This window comes from Pan troglodytes, chromosome 12, assembly GCF_028858775.2.
Source record: "Pan troglodytes isolate AG18354 chromosome 12, NHGRI_mPanTro3-v2.0_pri, whole genome shotgun sequence".
Lineage (NCBI taxonomy): Eukaryota > Metazoa > Chordata > Mammalia > Primates > Hominidae > Pan > Pan troglodytes.
Genome location: NC_072410.2, coordinates 25,873,382 through 25,894,981, shown reverse-complemented (window position 1 = coordinate 25,894,981; position 21,600 = coordinate 25,873,382). Strand labels below are relative to the sequence as shown.

General features: G+C 35.7%; 1 protein-coding gene across 24 annotated transcripts in view; it reads left to right on the top strand.

Moving 5' to 3' along the window:
- The window catches only part of LOC107973137 (ankyrin repeat domain-containing protein 36C), a 126,639-nt gene that overhangs the window by 63,554 nt on the left and 41,485 nt on the right, over nt 1–21,600 (top strand). For all 24 annotated transcript variants that reach the window (XR_010149306.1, XR_008546476.2, XR_008546474.2 and 21 more), the window contains 18 exons: nt 4,408–4,436; nt 4,531–4,603; nt 6,269–6,297; nt 6,392–6,464; nt 8,130–8,158; nt 8,253–8,325; nt 9,985–10,013; nt 10,107–10,179; nt 11,867–11,895; nt 11,998–12,070; nt 13,759–13,787; nt 13,878–13,950; nt 15,626–15,654; nt 15,749–15,821; nt 17,497–17,525; nt 17,620–17,692; nt 19,370–19,398; nt 19,494–19,566. Coding sequence is in view for 6 of the 24 variants with exons in the window: in XM_054678646.2 (XP_054534621.1) it covers nt 4,408–4,436; nt 4,531–4,603; nt 6,269–6,297; nt 6,392–6,464; nt 8,130–8,158; nt 8,253–8,325; nt 9,985–10,013; nt 10,107–10,179; nt 11,867–11,895; nt 11,998–12,070; nt 13,759–13,787; nt 13,878–13,950; nt 15,626–15,654; nt 15,749–15,821; nt 17,497–17,525; nt 17,620–17,692; nt 19,370–19,398; nt 19,494–19,566 (918 nt within the window). In the remaining 18 variants the exon portion in view is untranslated. The remainder of the gene's footprint in view (nt 1–4,407; nt 4,437–4,530; nt 4,604–6,268; nt 6,298–6,391; nt 6,465–8,129; nt 8,159–8,252; nt 8,326–9,984; nt 10,014–10,106; nt 10,180–11,866; nt 11,896–11,997; nt 12,071–13,758; nt 13,788–13,877; nt 13,951–15,625; nt 15,655–15,748; nt 15,822–17,496; nt 17,526–17,619; nt 17,693–19,369; nt 19,399–19,493; nt 19,567–21,600) is intronic.

The window sequence follows — 21,600 nt, the reverse complement described above, 5'->3', positions numbered from 1 at the left end:
CTGGTAGAATTTGGCTGTGAATCCATCTGGTCCTGGACTCTTTTTTGTTGGTACTCTTCTAGATTTTCTAGTTTATTTGCGTAGAGGTGTTTGTAGTATTCTCTGATGGTAGTTTGTATTTCTGTGGGATTGGTGGTGATATCCCCTTTATCATTTTGTATTGCATCTATTTGAATCTTCTCTCTTTTTTTCTTTATTAGTCTTGCTAGTGGTCTCTCAATTTTGTTGATTCTTTCAAAAAACCAGCTCCTGGTTTCATTAATTTTTTGAAGGGGTTTTTGTGTCTCTATTTCCTTCAGTTCTTCTCTGATTTTAGTTATTTCTTGCCTTCTGCTAGCTTTTGAATGTGTTTGCTCTTGCTTTTCTAGTTCTTTTAATTGTGACGTTAGGGTGTCAATTTTGGATCTTTCCTGCTTTCTCTTGTGGGCATTTAGTGCTATAAATTTCCCTCTACACACTGCTTTGAATGTGTCCCAGAGATTCTGGTATGTTGTGTCTTTGTTCTCATTGGTTTCAAAGAACATCTTTATTTCTGCCTTCATTTCGTTATGTACCCAGTAGTCATTCAGGAGCAGGTTGTTCAGTTTCCATGTAGTTGAGCGGTTTTGAGTGAGATTCTTAATCCTGAATTCTAGTTTGATTGCACTGTGGTCTGAGAGATAGTTTGTTATAATTTCTGTTCTTTTACATTTGCTGAGGAGAGCTTTACTTCCAAGTATGTGGTCAATTTTGGAATAGGTGTGGTGTGGTGCTGAAAAAATGTATATTCTGTTGATTTGGGGTGGAGAGTTCTGTAGATGTCTATTAGGTCCACTTGGTGCCGAGCTGAGTTCAATTCCTGGGTCTCCTTATTAACTTTCTGTCTCATTGATCTGTCCAATGTTGACAGTGGGATGTTAAAGTCTCCCATTATTATTGTGTGGGAGTCTAAGTCTCTTTGTAGGTCACTCAGGACTTGCTTTATGAATCTGGGTGCTCCTGTATTGGGTGCATATATATTTAGGATAGTTAGCTCTTCTTGTTGAATTGATCTCTTTACCATTATGTAATGGCCTTCTTTGTCTCTTTTGATCTTTGTTGGTTTAAAGTCTGTTTTATCAGAGACTAGGATTGCAACCCCTGCCTTTTTTTGTTTTCCATTTGCTTGGTAGATCTTCCTCCATCCTTTTATTTTGAGCCTATGTGTGTCTCTGCACGTGAGATGGGTTTCCTGAATACAGCACACTGATGGGTCTTGACTCTTTATCCAATTTTCCAGTCTGTGTCTTTTAATTGGAGCATTTAGTCCATTTACATTTAAAGTTAATATTGTTATGTGTGAATTTCATCCTGTCATTATGATGTTAGCTGGTTATTTTGCTCGTTAGTTGATGCAGTTTCTTCCTAGTCTTGATGGTTGTTACATTTTGGCATGATTTTGCAGAGTCTGGTACCGGTTGTTCCTTTCCATATTTAGTGCTTCCTTCAGGAGCTCTTTTAGGGCAGGCCTGGTGGTGACAAAATCTCTCAGCATTTGCTTGTCTGTAAAGTATTTTATTTCTCCTTCACTTATGAAGCTTAGTTTGGCTGGATATGAAAATTGTATATCTAGAAAACCCTATTGTCTCAGCCCAAAATCTCCTTAAGCTGATAAGCAACTTCAGCAAGTCTCAGGATACAAAATCAATGTGCAAAAATCACAAGCATTCTTATACACCAACAACAGACAAACAGAGAGCCAAATCATGAGTGAACTCCCATTCACAATTGCTTCAAAGAGAATAAAATACCTAGGAATCCAACTTACAAGGGATGTGAAGGACCTCTTCAAGGAGAACTACAAATCACTGCTCAAGGAAATAAAAGAGGATACAAACAAATGGAAGAACATTCCATGCTCATGGGTAGGAAGAATCAATATCGTGAAAATGGCCATACTACCCAAGGTAATTTACAGATTCAATGCCATCCCCATCAAGCTACCAATGACTTTCTTCACAGAATTGGAAAAAACTACTTTAAAGTTCCTATAGAACCAAAAAAGAGCCCACATCGCCAAGTCAATCCTAAGCCAAAAGAACAAAGCTGGAGGCATCACACTACCTGACTTCAAACTATACTACAAGGCTACAGTAACCAAAACAGCATGGTACTGGTACCAAAACAGAGATATAGATCAATAGAACAGAACAGAGACCTCAGAAATAATGCCGCATATCTACAGCTATCTGATCTTTGACAAACCTGAGAAAAACAAGCAATGGGGAAAGGATTCCCTATTTAAAAATGATGCTGGGAAAACTGGCTAGCCATATGTAGAAAGCTGAAACTGGATCCCTTCCTTACACCTTATACAAAAATCAATTCAAGATGTATTAAAGACTTAAACGTTAGACCTAAAACCATAAAAACCCTAGAAGAAAACCTAGGCATTACCATTCAGGACATAGGCATGGGCAAGGACTTCATGTCTAAAACACCAAAAGCAATGGCAACAAAAGCCAAAATTGACAGATGGGATCTAATTAAACTAAAGATCTTCTGCACTGCAAAAGAAACTACCATCAGAGTGAACAGGCAACCTACAAAATGGGAGAAAATTTTTGCAACCTACTCATCTGACAAAGGGCTAATATCCAGAATCTACAATGAACTCAAACAAATTTACAAGAAAAAAACAAACAACCCCATCAAAAAGTGGGCAAAGGACATGAACAGACACTTCTCAAAAGAAGACATTTATGCAGCCAAAAAACACATGAAAAAATGCTCATCATCACTGGCCATCAGAGAAATGCAAATCAAAACCACAATGGGATACCATCTCACACCAGTTAGAATGGTGATCATTAAAAAGTCAGGAAACAACAGGTGCTGGAGAGGATGTGGAGAAATAGGAACACTTTTACACTGTTGGTGGGACTGTAAACTAGTTCAACCATTGTGGAAGTCAGTGTGGCGATTACTCAGTGATCTAGAAGTGGAAATACCATTTGACCCAGCCATCCCATTACTGGGTATATACCCAAAGGACTATAAATCACGCTGCTATAAAGACACATGCACACGCATGTTTATTATGGCATTATTCACGATAGCAAAGACTTGGAACCAACCCAAATGTCCAACAATGATAGACTGGATTAAGAAAATGTAGCACATATACACCATGGAATACTATGCAGCCATAAAAAATGATGAGTTCATGTCCTTTGTAGGGACATGGATGAAATTGGAAATCATCATTCTCAGTAAACTATCGCAAGAACAAAAAACCAAACACCGCATATTCTCACTCATAGGTGGGAATTGAACAATGAGATCACATGGACACAGGAAGGGGAATATCACACTCTGGGGACTTTTGTGGGGTGAGGGGAGGGGAGAGGGATAGCATTGGGAGATATACCTAATGCTAGATGATGAGATAGTGGGTGCAGTGCACCAGCATGGCACATGTATAAATACGTAACTAACCTGCACCATGTGCACATGTATCCTAAAACTTAAAGTATAATAAAAAAATAGCAACTTAATAAAAATTCTCTAGAGAATAACATGATACCTCAACCAGACTATTTTAGAAGTGAAAATAATGTTGAATTCATTACTTCACTCCCAAATGGTTATTTTCAAGGAATATTGGAGTGATTTCCAGATGTAAAAGCTTATTCATATCTAATGCTTGTAGAAACTTTATTTTGTATAAGTATGTCAAATTTGGTAATTTATCACACTTTTTGATGAAGTTTATACATTATACCTTGTTGCAATGAGTGGATGAAGGAACTTTTAGAAGTCTAAACTAGAAGATACAAGAGATGTAGGCACATTATTACACCATATGGGTGTGAGAAATAATGAATATTACATACTAGAATTCACCAAACATATATCCAAGCTGATTAAGTTAGGACACTTCCACTGAAGAGATTTCAACTAAAGTGTCATTATAATTGTGTACCTTCTCACTGATCAATCAAGTTAAAGAGCATGATGAATGTTTGCAGTAAAATGTTCCAAATCATTCTGATATCTTGCATGAAAGACATGCGGATGCATGTATCACCTGCTTTGATGTTGATTCCCAGGTGTATGAGTTGGACTCTGATTTTAGATCACATTTGTCCTCATCACTCAGCATATCCACATTGATATTGACATGGTTTTATTTTAGTTTTAGACATATGGAGAAAGTCATATCACATATGAAATTGTCAGTGTATATTTCTTGAAGCCTGTATTCCTATTTTCTTCAGTGTATTTCCTTCATGTTTAGTCCCAAGAAACAAAGTATAAAATATCAAAGCCTACAGTAATACAGGCAGGAGTACAAAACTTGATGCTAACATGCTATCCATGCATTAATGTGTGGATAACATTATCATATTTACATATGATTGATTATGTATCCCTTTTGCTTTTCAGTGTCTTCTCAGAAACAACCAGCTGAGAAGGTAATTAAAGTCTCATTTATATGTTGAACTATTAACTGTATAGTCTATGAAACCTACTTTACATATTGATTATTTTGCTTCAAATCCCATTCAGGCTACAAGTGACGACAAAGATTCTGTTTCAAATATAGCCACAGAAATAAAGGAGGGACCAATATCTGGGACAGGTAATTTTGCAAAACACATCTAATGTCATGTTCAATCAAGATGGAAGAGAAATTCCCTTCCCCAAATAAATCAGTGGGGAGTTCATCTAAGCTGCACGTTCTGATTCAGTACACCTGAGATTCTTCATTTGTAGTGAGTTCTCAGGTGACCCTGATGCTGCTGGTCCTTGGTCATGATCTGAGTAGTAAGATTGTAGACTTCCGTACTTGAAATTGGGAAGAAAAACCATTGGAGAGAAGTTCAACACATACCAGGCTAAGGGGGCAGCATAATTTTGCTTTAATTTTACAGCATGTTTCCATCAAGAGGGAAAAGAGAACGAAATGAAGTAATAGATATTATAGGCATCATATCATATTGTTATCAACAGAGGGAAAAGTGATCCTAATAACTCCATAAACACTGTAGAACGAGAGCTAAGAAGACCACTGATGTAGCAATTATTTTCCTCAAGGAAGAGGGATTTTGAGGCAGGAAGGAGGAAAAAGAAGGTATTTATGTAATTTTGGGGTTTCTTCTGAGGAAACCTGAGTGAACTCATTTCAGATGCATTTGGAATATTTGCATAAAAGAAGATTTGATTTTGGCTGCTCCAAGAACTACTGGAAGCAGGAAACAGTGCTAGAATTGGGATAAACCACAGTGACTCATTACTCCTCTTTGCTACTATTAGGCATCAGGGACACATGTTTTGTTGACTTTGCTTATAAAAATGAGATAAACTTGCATATGAATACATTGGCTTCCTTGTTCAAGGAGCTAACTCTTGGATAAAATAGCTATTTAATGAAACTTCCTTAGAGACTAACATGATACTTCCAACAAGGCTATTTTAGAAACAAAAATGATGTTGAATTCTAATTAACTCCTACAGTGGTGATTTTCAATGAATATTGGAGTGATTTCTGAATGTAAAACTTATTAATATCTAATGCTTGTAGCAGTTTTACTTTGTAGAAGTATGTTAACGTTGGTAATTGATATTTTTATTGAGGCTAATATATTATCGTTTGTTGCCATGAGTGAATGAAGAAACTTTCAGAAGGCTAAACTAGTGGATACAAGAATCTTAGGGAAATTATTACACCACATGGGTGTGAGAAATAATGAATATTATCTACTAGATTTCAGGAAACATATATCCAAGGTGATCAATTTAGGACACTTCCACTGAAGAGACGTGAAGAGAACATTTAACTGAATTGTCATCGTAATTGTGTACCTTCTAGTTATTGGGCAAGTTAAAGGGCATGATGAATGTTTGTAGTATAATGGTGTAAATCCTTCTGATTTCTTGCAAGAAAGACATGCGGGATCATGTACCACCTGCTTTGACATTGATTCTCAGGTGTGTGAGTTACTCCTCTGATTTGTCCTCATCACTCGGCATATCCACATTGATATTGACACGGTTTTATTTTAGTTTTAGATGTATCACGAATCATACCATGTTTGAAATTGTAAGGGTATATTTTGTGAAGCCTGTATTCCTTTTTTTTCAGTGTATTTCTGTCATGTTCCAGTCTCCAGACAAAAAGTAGAAAACATCAAAGCCTACACTAGTACAGGCAGGAAGATACAGCTTGATGCTAACACTGCATGAATGTATGGATAAATTTATCATATGTACATGTGAGTGATTATGTTTCCCTTTTGCTTTTCAGTGTCTTCTCAGAAACAACCAGCTGAGAAGGTAATTAAAGTCTCATTTATATGTTGAACTATTAACTGTATAGTCTATGAAACCTACTTTACGTATTGATTATTTTGTTTCAAATCCCATTCAGGCTACAAGTGATGAGAAAGATTCTGTTTCAAATATAGCCACAGAAATAAAGAAGGGACAACAATCTGGGACAGGTAATTTTGCAAAACACATTTAATGTCATGTTCAGTCAAGACAGAAAAGTACTTCTCTTCCCCGAATAAATCAGCGGGGGATTCATTGAAGCTGCACATTCTGATTCAGCAGGCCTGAGATTCTTTAGTTCTCAGGTGACACTGATGCTGCTGGTCTTCGACATGATCTTTGCAGTAAGATTATAGACTTCCCCACATTGAAATTGGGAAGAAGAAACGTTGGAGAGCCATTAAAGACATAAGGAGTCAGGGGACAGCATAATTTTGCATTAATTATACAGCATGTTTTCACCAAGGGTGAAAGGAGAAAGGGATGAAGTATAGATTTTACAGACATCACATCGTATTGCTAAAAACAGATGGGGAAATCATGGTAATAACCCATAAACACTGTAGAACGAGAGCTAAGGAGACCACTGATGTAGTGATGACTTTCCTCAAGGAAGAGGATTGTCAGGCAGGAAGGAGGGAAAATAGGAAGTTATTTATGTAATTTTGGGGTTTCTTCTGAGGAAACCTGAGTTCAGTTGCATATTCGAACATTTTTGTAAAAGAAGCTTTGATTTTGGCTGCTTTAGGAAACAGTGGAAGCAGGAAGGAGTACTAGAACTGGGATAAACCACAGCGACTCATTACTCCTCTTTGTTACTGTTGGGCATCAGAGATATACGTTTTGTTGATATTAGTTATTCAAATGAGATAAACATGAATATGCATATATTGGCTTTGCTTTTCAATTAGCTAACTTTTGGATAAAAATAGCAATTTAATGAAAATGCTTTAGAGAATAACATGATATTTTATACCGGACTATTTTAGAAAAAAAAAATGTTGAATTCATTAATTGACTTTTAAAATTCTTATTTTCAATGAATATTGGAGTGATTTCCAAATGTCAAAGGTTATTCATATCTAATGCTTGTAGCAACTTTATTTTGTATAAGTATGTCAAATTTGATCATTAATTATACTTTTTGATAAGGTTTATGTATTATATTTGTTGCCATGAGTGGACGAAGAACCTTTCTGTAGCCTAAACGAGAGGACACAACAAATGTAGGCACATTATTACACCACATGGGTTTGAGAAATAAAGAATATTATATACAGGATTATCCCAACCTATATCCAAGCTGTTGAAGCTGGGCCACTTCCACCGAGGACTTGTGAAGTGTACATTCTACTAAAGTGTCATTGTCATTGTGTACCTGCTCAATTACCAGGCAAGTTAAAAGAGCGTGATGAATACTTGCAGTATAATGGTATAAATTCTTCTGATGTCTTGCATGAAAAACATGCAGTAGCATTTAGTACCTTCTTTGACATTGATTCCTGGGTGTATGAGTTGCTCCTCTGATTTTAGATCACATTTCTTTTCATCATTCGGCATATCCACATTGATATTGACACTTTTTATTTCAGTAATACACACATGACGCATAATACCTCTTTGTAATTTCTGACTGTATATTTTCTGGAAGCGTGTATTCCTATTTTCTTCAGTGTATTTCCTCATGTTCCCGTCCCAAAGACACAAACTGTAAAACATCAAATCCTACACTAGTGCAGGTGGGAGGATACAGCTTGATGCTAACACTGCATGAATGTCTGGACAACTTTATCATATTTACATATGATGGATTATATATTTCTTTTACTTTTCAGTGTCTCCTCAGAAACAATCGGCCTGGAAGGTAGTTAATCTTTCATTTATATTTTGAATTATTTATTTTATAGCCTATGAAATATGTATTATGTATTAACTATTTTGTTTCTCTTTCCATTCAGGTTATATTTAAAAAGAAAGTTTCTCTTTCGAATATTGCCACAAGAATAATGGGCGGTGGGAAATCTGGAACAGGTAATTTGGCAATACACATTTAATGTCATGCGCACTCAAGACAGAAGAGAACGTCCCACCCCTGAATAGATCAGTGGGGTGTCATTGAAAATGCACTTTCTGATTCAGCAGGCCTGAGATTGTGCATTTCTAGTAAGTTGTCAGGTGGTGCTGATGCTGCTGGTCCTCGGTCATGATCTTAGTAACAAGCTTATAGAGTTCCCAACATTGAATTTGGATAGAAGAACCATTGGAAAACAGTTCAAGACATAAGAGGATCGGAGGACAGCATAATTTTGCTCTTATTTCAGAGCATGATTCTATGGAGAGGGGAAGGAGAAAGAGAAGAAGTAACAGAAATTATAGGTGTCAGATGGTACTGCTAAAACCAGAGGGAGGAAGTTGTCATAATAACCTGTAAACACTGGAGAATGAGAAACAGTTACCACTGATGTAGTAATTATTTTCATCAAGAAAGAGGGATTGCAAGGCAAGAAAGAGGGGAAGGAAGAAGTTATTTGGGTAATTTTGGGGTTTCTGCTGAGGAAACCTGAGTGAACTCACTTCAGATGCAGTTAGAATGTTTGCATACCAGAAGATCTGATTTCTGACTGCTCCGATGACTACCGGAATCAGGAAGGAGTGCTAGAGTTGGGATAAACCACAGTGCCTCATTCCTGTTTATTAGTATCAGGCATCAGACATATATTTTTTATTAGTTATTCAAATGAGTTAAAATTTAATACGATTATATTAGCTTTTTCCCAAAGTGCTGGCTTTTTCATTAAAATAGCTATTTAGTGAAAATTCTTTATAATACAATGATATTCCAGAGTAGACTAATTTTGCAGACAAAAATAATACTAAATGTATTAATTGAATCCTAAAATGGTTATTTTCAATGAATATTGGACTGATATCCAAATGTGAAAGCTTATTAATATCTAATGCCAGGAGCCATTGCATTTTGTATAAATATGTGTAATTTATTGTACTTTTTGATGAGGTTTATATATTATACCTTCCTGCCATTAGTGGATGAAGAAAATTACTGAAGGCTAAACTAGAGGATACAAGAAATGTAGGCAGATTATTCCACCACATGTGTATGATAAATAATGAATACTATCTACTAGGATTCACCAACCATATATCCAAGCTGATCAATTTAGGTCCCTTCTCTTAACAGACGTGAGGTGTACATTCAACTGAAGTGTCATTGTAATTGTGTACCTTCTCAGTTATCAGGCAAGTTAAAGAGCATGATGAATGTTTGTAGTATACTAGTGTAAATCCTTTTGATACCTTGCATGAAAGACATGGAGGATCATGTAGCACCTGCTTTGACATTGATTCTCAGGTGTATGAGTTGCTCCTCTGATTTTAGATCACTTTTGTCCTCATCATTCAGCATATTCACATTGATACTAACACTGTTTCATTTTAGTTTTAGACATATGAAAAATCATATCATGATTGACATTGTAAGGGTTTATTTTGTGAAACCTGTATTTCTTTTTTTTCAGTGTATTTCTGTCATGTTCCAGTCCCCAGACACAAAAATCAAAGCCTATACTAATACAGGCAGGAGGATACAGCTTGATGCTAACACTTCATGAATGTATAGATAACTTTATCATATTTACATATGAGTGATTATGTATCCCTTTTGCTTTTCAGTGTCTTCTCAGAAACAACCACCCTCAAAGGTAATTAAACTCTCATTTATATTTTGTATTAGTAACTGTATAGTCCATGAAAGATACTTTCTTTATTGATGATTTGCTTCAAATTACTTTCAGGCTGCAAGTGACAAGACAGATTCTGCTTTGAATATAGCTACAGAAATAAAGGATGGACTACAATGTGGGACAGGTAATTTTGCAAAACACATTTAATGTCATGTTCAGTCCAGATAGAAAAGAACTTCTCTTCCCCGAATAAATCAGCGGGGGGCTCGTCAAAGCTGCACATTCTGATTCAGCAGGCCCGAGATTCTTCATTTGTAATATGTTCTCGGGTGACGCTGATGCTGCTGGTCTTGGACATGATCTTCGCAGTAAGATTATAGACTTCCCCACATTGAAATTGGGAAGAAGAAACATTGGAGAGCAGATCAAGACATAAGGGGCTCAGGGGACAGCATAATTTTGCTTTAATTCTACAGCATGTTTTCACCAAGGGTGGAAGGAGAATGAGTTGAAGTATAGATTTTACAGACGTCACATCGTATTGCTAAAAACAGATGGAAAAGTGATCGTAATAACCAGTAAAAATTGTAGAACGAGAACTAACGAGACCACTGATGTAGCAATTATTTTCCTCAAGGAAGAGGGTTGTGAGGCAGGAAGGAGGGAAAAGATGAAGTTATTTATGTAATTTTGGGGTTTCTGCTGAGGAAACCTGAGTGAACTCACTTCGGATGCATTTAGCATATTTACACAAAAAAGATTTGATTTTGGCAGCTCCAGGAACTACTGGATGAAGCAAAGAAAGCTAGAATTGGGATAAACCACATTGACTAATTACTTCTCTTTGCTACTATTAGGCATAAGACATATATCTTTTGTTGATTTTTGTTATAAAAATTAGATAAACTTGAATATCAATACATTGGCTTCTTTCATCAAAGAGCTATCTCACGGATAAAATAGCTATTTAATGAATATTATTTAGAGAATAGTATGATCCTCCTAACAAGACAATTTTAAAAACAAATATAATGTTGAGTTCATCAACTGACTCTTAAAACGGTCATTTTCAATGAATATTGGAGTGATTTCCAAGTACAAAAGCTTATTAATATCCAATGCTTTTAGCAGTTTTAGTTAGTAGAAGTATGTCAAAATTGATAATTGATGATGCTTTTTATTGAGGTTTATATATTATACTTTGTTGCCATGAGTGGATGAAGAAATGTCCGGGAAGGCTAAACTAGAGAATACAGGAAACTTAGGCAAATTGTTGCACCACATGGATATGAGAAATAATGAATATTATTTACTCAGATTCAGGAAACATATATCCAAGCTGATCAATTTAGGACACTTCACTGAAGAGACAGAGACATAACGTGTACATTCAACTGAAGTGTCACTGTAATTGTGTACCTTCTCAGTTACTGGGCAAGTTAATGAACATGATGAATGTTTGCAGTATAATGGTGTAAGTCATTTGGATATCTTGCATAAAAGACATGTGGGTGCATGTGCCACCTGCTTTGACATTTTCCCAGGTGATTGAGTTTCCCCTCCGATTTTTGATCACATTTGTCGTGATCACTTGGCATACCCTTTTTGATATTGACACTGATTTATTTTTCTTTTAGATATATGAGAAATCATATTATGTTTGAAATAGTTAGGAATATATCGTGACACATCTATTTCTGTTTTCTTTAGTATATTTCTGTTATGCTCCTGGCTTAAGACATAAAGTAGAAAACATCAAAGCCTACACTAATACAGGCAGGCGGATACAGCTTGATGCTAACACCGCATGAATGTATGGAAAATTTATCATATTTACATATGAGTGATTATGCATCCCTTTTGCTTTTCAGTGTCTTCTCAGAAACAACCAGCCTTGAAGGTAATTAAACTCTCATTTATATTGTGAACTAGTAAATCTATAGTCTGTGAAATATACTTCATTGATTGATTTATTTATTATTTTCTTTCAAATTCCATTCAGGCTACAACTGACGAGGAAGACTCTGTTTCGAATATAGCCACAGAAATAAAGGATGGAGAAATATCTGGGACAGGTAATTTTGCAAAACACATTCAATGTCATGTTCAATCCAGATAGAAAAGAACTTCTCTACCACGAATAAATCAGCGGAGGGCGGGTGGGGGGGCTCGCCGAAGCTGCACATTCTGATCCAGCAGGTCTGAGAGTCTTCATTTGTAATAAATTCTTGGGTGACGCTAATGCTGCTGGCTTGGAACGTGATCTTCGCAGTAAGATTATACACTTCCCCACATTGAAATTGGGAAGAAGATATATGGAGAGAGGTTCAAGCCATAAGGGGCTCTGGGGAACAGCATAGTTTTGCTTTAATTCTACAGCATGGTTTCACTAAGGGTGGAAGGAGAAAGAGAGGAAGTATAGATTCTACAGACGTCACATCGTACTGCTGAGAAAAGACAGAAAACTGATAGTAATAACCCATAGACACTGTAGAACGAGAACTAAGGAGACCCCTGATGTAGCAATTATTTTCCCAAGGAAGATGGATTGTCAGACAGGAAGGAGGGAAAAGAAGTTATTTATATAATTTAGGGGTTTCTGCTGAGGAAACCTGAGTGAACTCACTTCAGATGCATTTGGAGTATTTTCATAAAAAATATTTGATTTTGGCTGCTCCAGAAACTACTGGAAGCAGGAAACAATGGTATAATTGGAATACACCACACTGACCCATTACTCCTCTTGGTTGCTAGGAGGCATCAGAGATACATGTTTTGTTGATTTTAGTTATAAAAATGAGATAATCTTGAATATGAATAAATTTGCTTCCTTATTCAAGGAGCTACCTGTTGGATAAAATAGCTATTTAATGAAACTTCTTTAGAGAATAACACGGTACTCCCAACAAGACTATTTTAGACACAAGAATGATGTTGAATTCCAATTAACTCCTAAAATGGTCATTTTCAAAGAATATTGCAGTGATTTCTGAATGAAACACTGATTAATATCTAATGCTTGTAGCAATTTTACTTTGTAGAAGTATGTCAAAGTTGATAATTGATGATATTTTTATTGAGGCTAATATATTATCCTTTGGTGGCAAGATTGGATGAAGAAACTTTTGGAAGCCTAAACTAGTGGATACAAGAAAATTAGGCAAATGATTACACTACATGGGTGTGAGGGATAATGAATATTATCTACTAGGTATCAGCAAACAAATATCCAAGGTGATCAATTCAGGACACTTCCACTGAAGAGATGTGAAGTGTATGTTCAACTGGAGGGTCATCGTAATTGTGTGCCTTCTCAGTTATTGGGCAAGTTAAAGAGCATGATGAATGTTTGTAGTATAATGGTGTAAATCCTTTTGATTTGTTGAATGAAAGACATATGGGATCATGTAGCACCTGTTTTGACATTGATTCTCAGGTGTGTGAGTTGCTCCTCTGATTTTAGATCACATTTGTCCTCATCACTCGGCATATCCACATTGATATTGACACGGTTTTATTTTAGTTTTTGACACATAAAAAATCATACCGTGTTTGAAATTGTAAGGGTATATTTCATGGAGCCTGTGTTCCCTTTTTTCAGGGTATTTCTGACATGTTCTGGTCCCCAGACAGAAAGTAGAAGCCATCAAAGCCCCCGCTAATACAGGCAGGAGGACAGAGGTTGATGCTAACACTGTGTGAATGTGTGGATAACTTTATCATATTTACGTGTGAGTGATTATGTATCCCTTTTGCTCTTCAGTGTCTTCTCGGAAAAAACCAGCCTTGAAGGTAATGAAACTCTCATTCATATTGTGAGCTAGTAAAAATATAGCCTATGAAACATACCTTATTTATTATTTTGTTTCAAATTCCACTCAGGCTACAAGTGATGAGAAAGATTCTTTTTCGAATATAACCACAGGAAAAAAGGATGGAGAAATATCTAGGAAAGGTAATTTTGCGAAACACATTTAATGTCATGTTCAGTCCAGATAAGAAGTTCTCTTCCCCGAATAAATCAGTGGGGGGCTGGTCGAAGATGCACATTCTGATTCAGCAGGCCTGTGATTCTTCATTTCTAATAAGTTCTTGGGTTATGCTGATGCTGCTGGTCTGGAACATGATCTTCACTGTAAGATTATACACATCCCCACATTGCAACTGGGAGGAAGAAATATGGAGAGCAGTTGAAGACATAAGGGGCTCTGGGGCACAGCATAATTTTGCTTTAATTCTGTAGCATCTTTTCATTAAGGGCGTAAGGAGAAAGAGAGGAAGTACAGATTTTACAGACGTCACATCGTAGTGCTAAAAACAGACAGAAAACTGTTCATAATAACCCATAGACACTGTAGAAGGAGAACTGAGGAGACCCCTGATGTAGCAATTATTTTCCAAATGAAGACGGATTGTGAGGCAGGAAGGTGGGAAAAGAGGAAGTCATTTATATAATTTTGGGGTTACTGCTGAGGAAACCTGAGTGAACTCACTTCAGATGCATTTGGAACATTTGCATAAACAATATTTAATTTTGGTAGCTCCAGCAACTGCTGGAAGCAGGAAACAGTGCTTGAATTGGCATAAAAACACAATGACTCATTACTCCTCTTTGTTACTATTAGGCATCAGAGATACATGTTTTGTTGATTTTAGTTATAGAAATGAGATAAACTTGAATATGAATACGTTGGCTTCGTTGTTCAAGGAGCTAACTCTTGGGTAAAATAGCTATTGGATGAAACTTCTTTAGAGAATAGCATGATACTCCCAACAAGACTATTATAGAAACAAAAAGTATGTGGAATTCTAATTAACTCCTAAAGTGGTCATTTTCAATGAATATTGGAGAGATTTGTGAATGTAAAACATATTAATATCTAACGCTTGTAGCAGTTTTACTTTGTAGAAGTATGTCAAAATTGATAATTGATGATATTTTTATTGAGGCTAATATATTATTCTTTGGTGCCATGAATGCATGAAGAAACTTTTGGAAAGCTAAACGAGTGGATACAAGAAACTTAGGCAAATTATTACACCACGTGGGTGTGAGGAATAATAAATATTATCTACTCGGTTTCAGCAAACAGATATCCAAGGTGATCAATTTAGGACACTTCTACTGAAGAGGCGTGAAGTGTACATTCAACTGAAGTGTCATTGTAATTGTGTACCTTCTCTGTTATCGGGCAAGTTAAAGAGCATGATGAATGTCTGTAGTATAATGGTGTAAATCCTTTTGATTTCTTGCATGAAAGACCTGTGAGATCAAGTACCACCTGCTTTGACATTGATTCTCAATTGTATGAGTTGATCCTCTGATTTTAGATCACATTTGTCCTCATCACTCAGCATATCCACATTGATATTGACAGGGTTTTATTTTAGTTTTAGACATATGACAAATCATACCATGCTTGAAATTGTAAGTATATTTTTCATGAAGGCTGTATTACTTTTTTCGGTGTATTTCTGTCATGTTCCAATCCCCAGACACAAAGTAGGAAACATCAAATCCTACCCTAATACAGGCAGAAGGATACAGCTTGATGCTAACACTGCATGAATGTATGAATAACTTTATCATACGTACATGTGGGTGATTATGTATCCCTTTTGCTTTTCAGTATCTTCTCGGAGACAACCAGCCTTGAAGGTAATTAAACTCTTATTTATATTGTGAACTAGTAATTGTACAGTCTATGAAACATACTTTATTTATTTATTATTTTGTTTCAAATTCCATTCAGGCTACAGGTGATGAGAAAGATTCTGTTTCGAATATAGCCAGAGAAATAAAGGATGGAGAAAAATCTGGGACAGGTAATTTTGCAAAACACATTTAATGTCATGTTCAGTCCAGATAGAAAAGAACTTCTCTTCCCAAATAAATCAGTGGAGGGCTCGTCGAAGCTGCACATTCTGATTCTGCAGACCTGAGATTCTTCATTTGTAATAAGTTCTCGGGTGACGCTGATGCTGCTGGTCTTGGACGTGATCTTTGAAGTAAGATTATAGACTTCCCCACATTGAAATTGGAAAGAAGAAACATTGGAGAGCATGTCAAGACATAAGGGGCTCAGGGTACAGCATAATTTTGCTTTAATTCTACAGCATGTTTTCACCAAGGGTGGTAGGAGATAGAGATGAAGTATAGATTTTACAGACATTACATCGTGTTCCTAAAAACTGACGGAAAAGTGATCATAATAACCCATAAACACTGTAGAACAAGAACTAACGAGACCGCTGATGTAGCAATTACTTTCCTCAAGGAAGAGGGATTGTCAGGCAGAAAGGAGGGAAAATAAGAAGTTATTTAGGTAATTTTGTTGTTTCTTCTGAGGAAATGTGAGCTCAGATGCATATTCGAATATTTTCCTAAAAGAAGATTTGATTTTGGCAGCTTTAGGAACCAATGAAAGCAGGAAGGACTCCTAGAATTGGGATAAACCACAGTGACTCATTACTCCTCTTTGTTACTCTTGGGCGTCAGAGATATATGTTTTGTTGATATTAGTTATTCAAGTGAAATAAACATGAATATACATATATTGGCTTTGCTTTTCAATTAGCTAACTTTGGATAAAATAGCAATTTAATGAAAATGCTTTAGAGAGTAACATGATACTTCAAACCAGACTATTTTAGAAAGAAAATTAATTTGAATTCATTAATTGACTTTTAAAATTGTTATTTTCAATGAATATTGGAGTGATTTCCAAATGTAAAAGGTTATTCATATCTAATGCTTGTAGCAACTTTATTTTGTATAAGTATGTCAAATTTGATCATTTATTATACTTTTTGATATGGTTTATATATTATACTTTGTTGCCATGAGTGGATGAAGAACCTTTCTGTAGCCTAAACTAGAGGACACAACAAATGTAGGCACATTATTACACCACATGGGTTTGAGAAATAAAGAATATTGTATACAGGATTATCCAAACCTATATCCAAGCTGATGAAGCTGTGACACTTCCACTGAGGACTTGTGAAGTGTACATTCTACTAAAGTGTCATTGTCATTGTGTACCTGCTCAATTACCAGGCAAGTTAAAGAGCATGATGAATACTTGCAGTACAATGGTATAAATCCTTCTGATGTCTTGCATGAAAAACATGCAGTAGCATTTAGTACCTTCTTTGACATTGATTCCTGGGTGTACGAGTTGCTCCTCTGATTTTAGATCACATTTCTTTTCATCATTCAGTATATCCACATTGATATTGACACTTTTTATTTCAGTAATACACACATGACGCATAATACCTCTTTGTAATTTCTGGCTGTATATTTTCTGGAAGCGTGTATTCCTATTTTCTTCAGTGTATTTCCTCATGTTCCTGTCCCAAAGACACAAACTGTAAAACATCAAATCCTACACTAGTACAGGCAGGAGGATACAGCTTGATGCTAACACTGTATGAATGTATGGATAACTTTATCATATTTACATATGATGGATTATATATTTCTTTTACTTTTCAGTGTCTCCTCAGAAACAATCGGCCTGGAAGGTAGTTACTCTTTCATTTATATTTTGAATTATTTATTGTATAGCCTATGGAATATATATTATGTATTGACTATTTTGTTTCTCTTTCCATTCAGGTTATATTTAAAAAGAAAGTTTCTCTTTCGAATATTGCCACAAGAATAACAGGCGGTTGGAAATCTGGAACAGGTAATTTGGCAATATACATTTAATGTCATGTGCACTCAAGATAGAAGACAACGTCCCACCCCTGAATAGATCAACGGGGGGCTCATTGAAAATGCACTTTCTGATTCAGCAGGCCTGAGATTGTGCATTTCTACTGAGTTGTCAGGTGTTGTTGATGCTGCTGGTCCTTGGCCATGATCTTAGTAACAAGCTTATAGACTTCCCTACATGGAAATTGTGTAGAAGAACTGTTGGAAAACAGTTCAAGACATAAGAGATAAGAGGATCCGGGGACAGCATAATTTTGCTCTTATTTCAGAGCATGTTTCTATGGAAAGGGGAAGGAGAAAGAGAAAAGAGTAATAGAAATTATAGATGTCAGATGGTACTGCTTAAACCAGAGGGAGGAAGTTGTCATAGTAACCCATAAACACTGGAGAATGAGGAGCAAGGTGACCACTGATGTAGTAATTATTTTCATCAAGAAAGAGGGATTGCAAGGCAAGAAAGAGGGGAAGGAAGAAGTTATTTGGGTAATTTTGGGGTTTCTGCTGAGGAAGCCTGAGTGAACTCACTTCGGATGCATTTAGAATATTTGCATACCGGAAGATCTGATTTCTGGCTGCTCCAATGACTACTGGAATCAGGAAGGAGTGCTAGAATTGGGATAAACCACAGTGCCTCATTATTCATGTTTATTAGTATCAGACATCACACATATATTTTTATTAGTTATTCAAGTGAGTTGAAGTTTAATATGAATATTTAGTTTTTTTCCAAAGTGCTGGCTGTCTTGTTAAAATAGCTATTTAATGAAAATTCTTTATAGTAAAGTGATATTCCAGAGCAGACTAATTTTACAGACAAAAATAATGTTGAATTCATTAATTGAATCCTAAAGTGGTTATTTTCAATGAATATTGGACTGATTTCCAAATGTATAAGTTTATTAATATCTAATGCCTGGAGCAATTCCATTTTGTATAAATATGTATAATTTATTATACTTTTTGATGGGGTTTATATATTATACCTTCTTGCCATTAGTGGATGAAGAAAGTTTCTGAAGGCTAAACTAGAGGATATAAGAAATGTAGGCAGATTATTACACCACATGGGCATGATAAATAATGAATATTAACTACTAGGATTCACCAAACATATATCCAAGCAGATCAATTCAGGACACTTACACTGAAGACACGTGAAGTGTATGTTCAACTGAAGTGTCATTGTAATTGTGTACCTTCTCAGTTATCAGACAAGCTAAAGAGCATGATGAATGTTTATGTTATAATGGTATAAAGCCTTCTGATGTCTTGTATGAAAGTCATGCAGTCGCAGTTAGCACCAGCTTTTACACTTATTTCTAGGGTTATGACTTGCTCCTCTGATTTTAGATCACATTTCTCCTTGTTAATCAGTATATCCACATTGATATTAACACTTTTTTTTAGCAATAGATGTGGTGCATAATCTCACTTTTTAACTTGTAACTGTATGTTTTTGAAGCTTGTATTCCTATTTTGTTCATTGCATTTCTATCATATTACTGTCCCAAAGAAACAAACTAGAAAAACATGAAACCCTACACTAATACAGGCAAGAGTATTCAGTTTGATGCTAACACTCCACGAATGTATGGTTGGCCTTACCATATTTACATATGATTGATTATATATTTCTCTTGCTTGTTAGAGTATCCTGAGAATCTGCCCACCTTGAAGGTAATTACTCTTACATTTATATTTTTAATTATTAACTGCATAACCTATACCAATATACATCATGTGCTAATCACTTTGTTTTAAAACCCATTCAGGCTACAATTGAAAATAAAAATTCTGTTCTGAATACAGCCACCAAAATGAAGGATGTACAAACATCCACACCAGGTAAACTTTGCATTGTAGATTTAACTCTGGAAAGAAGTACATTAATCTGTTTGTAATGCTCATAGTCTTTCTATTCTCAATTATTTCACTTTTTATATTTTATTTCAGGATTTCATCTAAATAATGCAGCTGTTATCATTTTTATTTATATTTTCAAAAATGAGATTTACATGCATAAGGAAAATATATTTTTAAAACATAAGGTTTTTTTTTTGTTTTGTTTTTTGTTTTTGGAGACAGAGCTTTGCTCTTGTTGCCCAGGGTGGAGTGCAATGGCTCAATTGTAACTCACCACAACCTCCACCTTCCTGGTTCAAGCAATTCTCCTGCCTCAGCCTCCCAAGTAGCTGGGATTACAGGTATGCCCCACCATGCCTGGCTAATTTTGTATTTTTAGTAGAGACAGGCTTTCTCCATGTTGGTCAGGCTGGTCTTGAGCTCTCGACCTCAGGTGATCCTCCCGCCTCGCCCTCCCAAAGTGCTGGGATTACAGGTGTGAACCACCATGCCTGGCCTAAAATTATAAGGTTTCATTCAGATGTTTCTACTTTTACATTTTGATACTCTGAAGTTTCCAATTTGGAATTTCAATAGTTTTTAGCGAATTAAAGAGATCAATTTTGATACTGTAAAATATTTGTTTTGCTTTAAAAGTCAATTAAAATTATGGCTTTTAGCTAACGAAATGTTTTATTTTGTAACATTTGTTTTGTTTTAACTTTTATTGGTTCTGGTCAATTTTGTTACACTTATTATATTAAGCCAATCAGATGTTCTGATTAGCACACTGTGTGTGTTTCTTTATTTTTTTGTTTTTAATTTTAATGAGTAAATTGTAGGTGTTTATGTTTATGGAGTAAATGAAATAGTTTGATACAGGCATACAATGTGTAATAATGACATCATGGTTAATGGGTTATCCATCACCTCAAGCGTTAACCATTTCTTTGTGCTGTCTTTTAGTTTGTACTTCCTCAGTAATGCTAAAATGGACAATAAGTTATTGCTGACTCTAGTCATGTTTTTGTGCTATATAAAATGTTAAATTTTATTCATTGTTTCTAACTATAGTTTGTACTTATTAAGCATCCTCATTTCCTACCACCCCCACACCCTTCCTAGACTGTGGTAATGGTGATTTTTCTCTTCATCTCCATGAACTCTATTTTTTAAATTTCTCACACCCACAAAGGACTGACAACATGTGAAGCCTTCCTTTCTTTGCCTGGATTATTTTACTTGACATAATGTCCTCTTGTTCCATCCATGTCATGCGAATGAGAGGATCTTATTCTTTCATATGGCTGAGCCATATATGTATCACATTTTTAGAACCCATTTTTCTGTTGATATACATTTAGGTTGATTCCAAATTATGGCTATTGTGGAAAGTGCTGCAATAAACATGTCAGGACAGATTTCTCTTTTATAATACTGATTTTCTTGCTTTTGAGTAGTTACCTAGCAATGGGATTGATGGATCATGTGGGTAGCTGTATTTTTAATTTTTTGAGGACTCTATACTGTTCTCCATAGTGACTGTACTAATTCACAATGCCACCAATGGTGTACGAGGGTTCTGCTTTCTCCGCATCCTCACCAGCATTTCTTAATGCCTGCCATTTGGATAAAAGCCATTTTAACTGAGGTGAGATGGTACCTCATTGTAGCTTTGATTTGCATTTCTGTGATGATCAGTGATGTCGAGCACCTTTCCATATACCTGTTTGCCATCTGATAGCAGTTTGAAACATAACAGTATCATTTTGCTACTATTTCTGAGCATGTTTCTAGCCAGAGGGAAAGGAACACAAATTTAGGAAATAGAAATTATACATGTAAGGTACTACTGCTAAATTAAGAGGCTTTCCTCTTTATTTGTGGTGGGAATAATTTATGAGAGCTATATAGAAGTGTTGATATTAGTTAATCAAATGAAATTTATTTGAACTAAGAAACTTTGACTGATTTTACTAAGAAACCTATTTTTTTAAATAAGATCACAGTTCCATGAAAGTGTCTTAGAGATTAGCA